Consider the following 6,107-nt stretch of genomic DNA (forward strand, 5'->3'; position numbering starts at 1 on the left):
TATCTGGAGAGAATTATATTTCGAACAGTTCCTTAGAAATAGACCGTACTTGGCTACCCATCTTGAAGGAAAATTTGGATAGTGGCAAAATGGTAACAGACTGATATCTGTTACAGACTGATATCGGAGAGCACCTTGTATTACATCGAATGTTTCAGTTGTCAATCAATAACATTGACATAATTTCACATTTCAAAACTCCTTTGACATCTGTCGAAAAAGTTGAAATGTAAATAATTAATCAGCAAAGGAATAACTGCAAATATCTTTAAATTTTTTGTCCATTTCTGAAGACGGAGGCAGATTTTGACCTCCAAAACGTATGAGATAAGTATTGTATTATTTCCTATTTTAATAGGCAAAATTGTTAAATACGACAAGTTACTGACAAAGAGAATTTTTTTTTTGTGAAAAATACTTTGATTTTACGCAGTAACTTATCATGGTAAACTAAGAAGTTTGCCCTTTCTACACATGTATAAAGTTCTCCATTGTAATTTTCATATTTTTCAAATTGTGGAAGGTACAAATACCCAAAAAAATCGACAAAAAACTGATTTTTCTGCATAAAAAATGACTTTCGTTGAATATTCTGAATATATTTCGTACAAAGGATCCAGAAATGAATAAACATGAAAGTACTAGTAATATTGGTAGATATAATAAGAAAATCAACTGAATTCATTAGCAATCACATGGCAGTACGCATTTTCCATCTTTTTCACGGTATCCTTCTTCACAGTAACAGCCAGGCTCTTCAATGCACAACGCAATACAAACATCTGGAGGAGTTGTGCCGCAAGATACAGAGCGACAAGGTCTACACTCGAAAAATCGTTGATGTGGCCCGCACTCTGAAATGAAAATGAAATATTTGTAAAGAAATATCGAGATAATTCTCCAGTAACTATATTTCCTTGTTTCTGTATACAGTTATTCTACGCCATTCTACTTTTATCGATAACCATCTAGGATATCTCAAAATACTTAATATTACATATAGGGAATATAATCAACATCACCAGATGGTCATTTTACTACAGATCTACGTATCTTTCCTAGTGTTGTTTTCTCATTTATTTTGTTCATTTATCTTGCTTCAGGTTTATTTTTGTAATTTCTGGTATTGTATCAAAATTCAATTTTTTCAACACATGAATCAAATTTTCATTATTATATATGATTTTACTTCTCAACTAATTTTGAATATGATACAACCGTATCACCCAAAATAATTAAAGCAATAGTCAACTTTTCACACAAATTGTAGTGTAATTGTAGAATAGGGCTTTTTCCCATTTAGTCGTCGTATTCTTATCAAAAATGTGTAAGTAGTTTGTTTTCCATTCTATCCAAATATTCTGACTATCGGACTTGCGAATGCATCTGTCTTCATACCATTTTTAGTGCAATACCTTGAAGACTGAAACGTAAATTATTTATTTCATCAGAGTCAGATTTCCACCTGTTTAAACAGCACAACGATTCATAAGATTTTATCCAAGCATTGGGATTTGCATTTTCTCCGGAGAAAAACGTAATTTTCACTGGTTCCGGGATTCTGCTGGTAGCAAATGTCATCAATTTTGACATGAAATTCTCAAGTTCACTTTTTCCAATGCAAAGTACATTTTTATCACCTCTATCTGGAATTTCCTTCTCATAATTGACCTGAACAATATGGAGAGTTTCATTTCTGGTCGACTGCGCCATTTGTAAAAAAATATCGAGATAATTATTCAGTGACTATATTTCCTACTTTTATCCACAACCATCTCCTGGAATAATCGGAATAGGGGATATAATCAAGTGTCACCAGATACCCATTCTACCACAACTTTCATTCGAGATTTGGGAAAAAAATATTCATCTCTCTTCTACGTACTTCTATCACCACCTTTTAAATTTCATTCAGATAAAAAAGTGGCAGTGTCAAACTGGCTATCTAATCGGGGTGACCTATCTCAACCAGGTCCTAGCCTGGCGGGCCCCTGATCCTACTTTATCAGCTTGCAGAGACAATCTCCCCCACCCCGACCTTTCCGGTCCAGTACGACATTGCAAAGTGGTACCAATAATATGAATATCAAAATCTATTGCATAAAATAAATAATTCGGATAAGGTTTCCGATTGCATATATTACGATTTTTTTTGGGTGTCATCGGCATCGACTACATTGGTCATTAGCTTCGTGTCCTATGTATGCAATGGTAATAATTCTCCGAGCCACCACGACCTTCTGATCGTGAGTCACGAAATCATTTTCATTCAAAAAATTGGAACAGAAATCACTGGAATCAAAACTTCACTTTATACCATTTTTTTGATTATTTTTAATTGTTTGGTTTTATTGCAAGAGGAATGGTATATATATCCTTGAAAAATTTATATCATGAAGATATATTGAATTTATAAAAAAATTGTTATCTAAGTCATTTCATCTCTTCAAGAACATCATGAAACATTATCAATCACCTTCAAACATTATTATTTATGTTTTACATCTGCCAGGCGTCTCGTGACGGCTCAAATTTTTTTGTTTATGACTTTTGTAAAAGTTTATGTTGGGATTTAAAATTCTCACACATTTTTCTGGATGGCATTATGAATGCGATGAGCTTTCAATTTCAATTCTCGGCATCAAGGAAAGCACAGCCCTAATTAGTTTCATAATGCACAAGCTTTTGATTGATTTTCATCGCTCTGAATAATATATTTTTGTAATTATTTTTCAAATTGATTATCATACTTACGTTTGTCGGAGTCGACCACCAGAAAACAGTAAAATGTAAAAACAACGAAAGCTAAAATTATAGTTTTTCCCATTTTCACTTCAGTATATCTAGTGGTATACATGTAGTTGTTACCCTCTTTTATACACTTTTCTGCTTGGCAGTAGATTAGAGTAGGTAAACGTAAACAAAATACCAGAATGTTGATATTTATAAATATTAAAAGGAGTTATCTATTCATACAAGTACAAGGTGAATACTTATTGGGTCATTCAAAGTGTGATTCTTGGCACAGCAATAATCAAACTCATCGTTCCCCAATTTCACTCTCTAAATACAAAAAAAAACCCTGGAAAAATTGCAGTGGAAAAATGCGGGGAAGTGTTCAGGAGCTTATTTTATGACACAAAATTCATATGAAGATAGTTCCAAAAATGCATTGTTTCAATGACTCAGTGTTTTTTATATAAATATTGTATGCATCCGGTCCACCACAATACATGTAACTTGACAAACGACAAACATCGCGAACAATTATTAATTTTATTTATTTACGGCAATGCATATTTTTTACAAAATAATTAACAAGTTCACACATATGTATTTAACAGTAATCTAAGCTAGGTTTAAGAAAAAAATATATAAAACGAAATAAAAAATATCGCAAAAATAAATGAACCACAATCTTTTCACAGTCTTTTCAAATGTTTCCAAAGAAGAATTAAAAAATTGTAAATCTACATTGTATGCATTTGCAAGTCTCAAAATTCTACCTACAGATTCATTTGCAAAAGCGTTTGATACCATCAGCCATCCAGATTTACTAGAAACCATCGAGAACATCAGATTCAGAGGGATTACACTTCGATTGATGAAAAGCTATCTTGAAGACCGAAAACAATGCGTAAGTATCAATGATGAAATGAGTATTAACAGAAATAAAATATGGGGTCCCCCAGGGAACAGTGCTTGGTACAATTTTGTTCTTTATATCAATTCTTAATTCGACCATCCTATTCCTGCTGAAATAACCTGTTTTGCTGATGAAAAGAAAAGAATTGGAATATCTTGAAAGAACAAGTGACATCTTCATTACCTGTAATCATGGAATATTTCAGTAGTAAACTACTCACTGTAAATCTAAAGAAAACCATGTACACACCTTTCACAAGCTACGAATCAAATCTACCCAACTATTTATCTATAGATGTTCGAATATCAAATGGTATAGTACAACTCAAATCAACCAACACAGTTAAATATTTAGGTATTACGCTTGACAGTAACTTGAAGTGGAACAAAAAAAAACTGAGATATATGGTATATAAATTTAAATACCCAAAAAACATCCTTGGCCAGAAACATCTTAAAATTGTCTATCATGCATTAGTAAAAAGAAAAAACACCTCTGTTGTATGGTATTATCGCATGGGGAGGGGTCACTATTATTACCTTAAGAAGTTGGAGACACTCCACAAGTGGATTATTAAGATCATTTTGAATATACTTACTCAAGCGACGATCTATACACTGAAGCCGAACTGATGGACATGCGACAAATTTTTGCTCTAACATTACTGGTATATCAACAAAAAACTCTCAAAGATGCTAAAACTCACATCATACACGTTATAGAATACATTCGATTGAAGTACCAAAAATTTCAAAAACTATTGGACAACGCAGCTGTACCTATTTTGCTACTAGGTTATATACCCGCCCATATCAAAGATATATACTCTCTTACTCTCTTCAAATCTAGAGTTAAATAATTGTTGAAACAAACTCCCAGAGCAAATATTTATCACTGGATCGATATAAAAAATAGTTGATTATAATTAATTATAAATAATTAATGATATATATACAGTGTATACATAGTGAGATGTCTGTATATATGTGAATGGTTGTGTGAGTCTAAATATGTTATTTTCATGAGTGTGTTTAGGTATATGTATATATATATATATATATATATATATATATATATATATATATATATATATATATATATATATATATATATATATATATATATATATATATATTTATATAAAATGAATAGATAAGTACTCTTTGATCATTCCCATATCGATTTTAATTCAAGAGCCACCGGTATACAGGTGTTTCAGCCTATTGGGCATCGTCAGTACCGGCAGGCGGTCCTCCATTGAAGACAAAATGAGACGTTAACCATCTTGACTTTATTCAGGTTGAAGCCTGGCCTCCTTCCCCTTTTAACTGAAGTTTGTCAGAGAGACAAATGGGTCACAACTGATGTTTGATGGTGGCATGAAAGTCCTTAGACATCCATACCGCCCTTCGCGTTATACCCCTACCTGGCTGGGGTGAGATAGATGAAGATATTATTCATCTGTTAACGGAGGACATAGGGGCCTCATACGACAGAGTGTCGGGGCCTTCTATATCGGGAGGGGTCGTCTACAGCGTAATCTATAGCTTCCCTGACTAAAGACAAAATGAGAAAAAACCAAGAAAGCACTTGATAAAAATAGCTGCGTAAACACAAGCGAAACATAAGTGGAACCACCTATTGGTGTGACACTCAAGTCAACTTGCAAATTTTATGTCAGTGTTGCTGGTTTGACCGTTTACGCAGCTATTTTTATCAAGTACTTTCTTGGTTTTTTCTCATTTTGTCTTCAATGGAGGACCGCCTGCCCGGTACTGGCGATGCCCAATAGGCTGAAACAGCTGTATACCGGTGGCTCTTAAATTGAAATCGATTTGGAAATGATCAAAGAGTACTTATCTATTCATTTTTTGATTTTCATGGAATTATTTTCCAGCAGCTTGACTGCATTAACCTTTCTAGATTTCATATCATTTCTAGAAACATGTGGATTCGTTTTCCGATGGCATTTCAGGTTAGCTTCCCAAATGTCTACCGTAGTTGTCGGTTGATTGGTCAAACCACCAACACTGACATAAAAACTTGGCAAGTTGACTTGAGTGTCATACCAATAGGTGGTTCCACTTATGTTTCGTTTGCATTAACGCAGCTATTTTTATCAAGTACTTTCTTGGTTTTTTCTCATTTTGGCTTCAATCGAGGACCGCCTGCTCGGTACTGGCGATGCCCAATAGGCTGAAACAGCTGTATACTGGTGGCTCTTAAATTGAAATCGATATGTGAATGATCAAAGAGTATGTGACCATTATGTTTAACACAAAACTGAGGTTAGTTAGCTGAGATATATGACATAAGCTCGCACGGGTAGGTAGTACAACCTCCCCGACTTCTCACAGAAACCATTCTTCAACAATAATGAATTATACACATTAAACGTTTCTTTTGAATCACACCGTCTATATATGGTGATTATCCAAGAAAAACAATTCTCTGTTTCATA

General features: G+C 33.6%; 1 protein-coding gene across 1 annotated transcript; it reads right to left on the bottom strand.

Annotated features, from left to right (window-relative positions):
* Nucleotides 1-639: 639 nt before the first annotated feature.
* On the bottom strand, nt 640-2,903 carry LOC141481040 (chymotrypsin inhibitor-like). Its single transcript, XM_074171978.1, has 2 exons — nt 2,755-2,903; nt 640-854 (listed from the first exon to the last, which is right to left on the bottom strand). The coding sequence occupies exons 1-2, from the start codon at nt 2,855-2,857 to the stop codon at nt 685-687; spliced, it is 273 nt and encodes a 90-aa protein (XP_074028079.1). The 5' UTR covers nt 2,858-2,903; the 3' UTR covers nt 640-684.
* Between the last annotated feature and the right edge of the window lie 3,204 nt (nt 2,904-6,107).

This window comes from Leptinotarsa decemlineata, unplaced genomic scaffold (genome assembly GCF_025532065.1).
Source record: "Leptinotarsa decemlineata unplaced genomic scaffold, Ldec_3_MD MMD2_tig00000035_RagTag_RagTag, whole genome shotgun sequence".
In the NCBI taxonomy this organism is placed as follows: domain Eukaryota; kingdom Metazoa; phylum Arthropoda; class Insecta; order Coleoptera; family Chrysomelidae; genus Leptinotarsa; species Leptinotarsa decemlineata.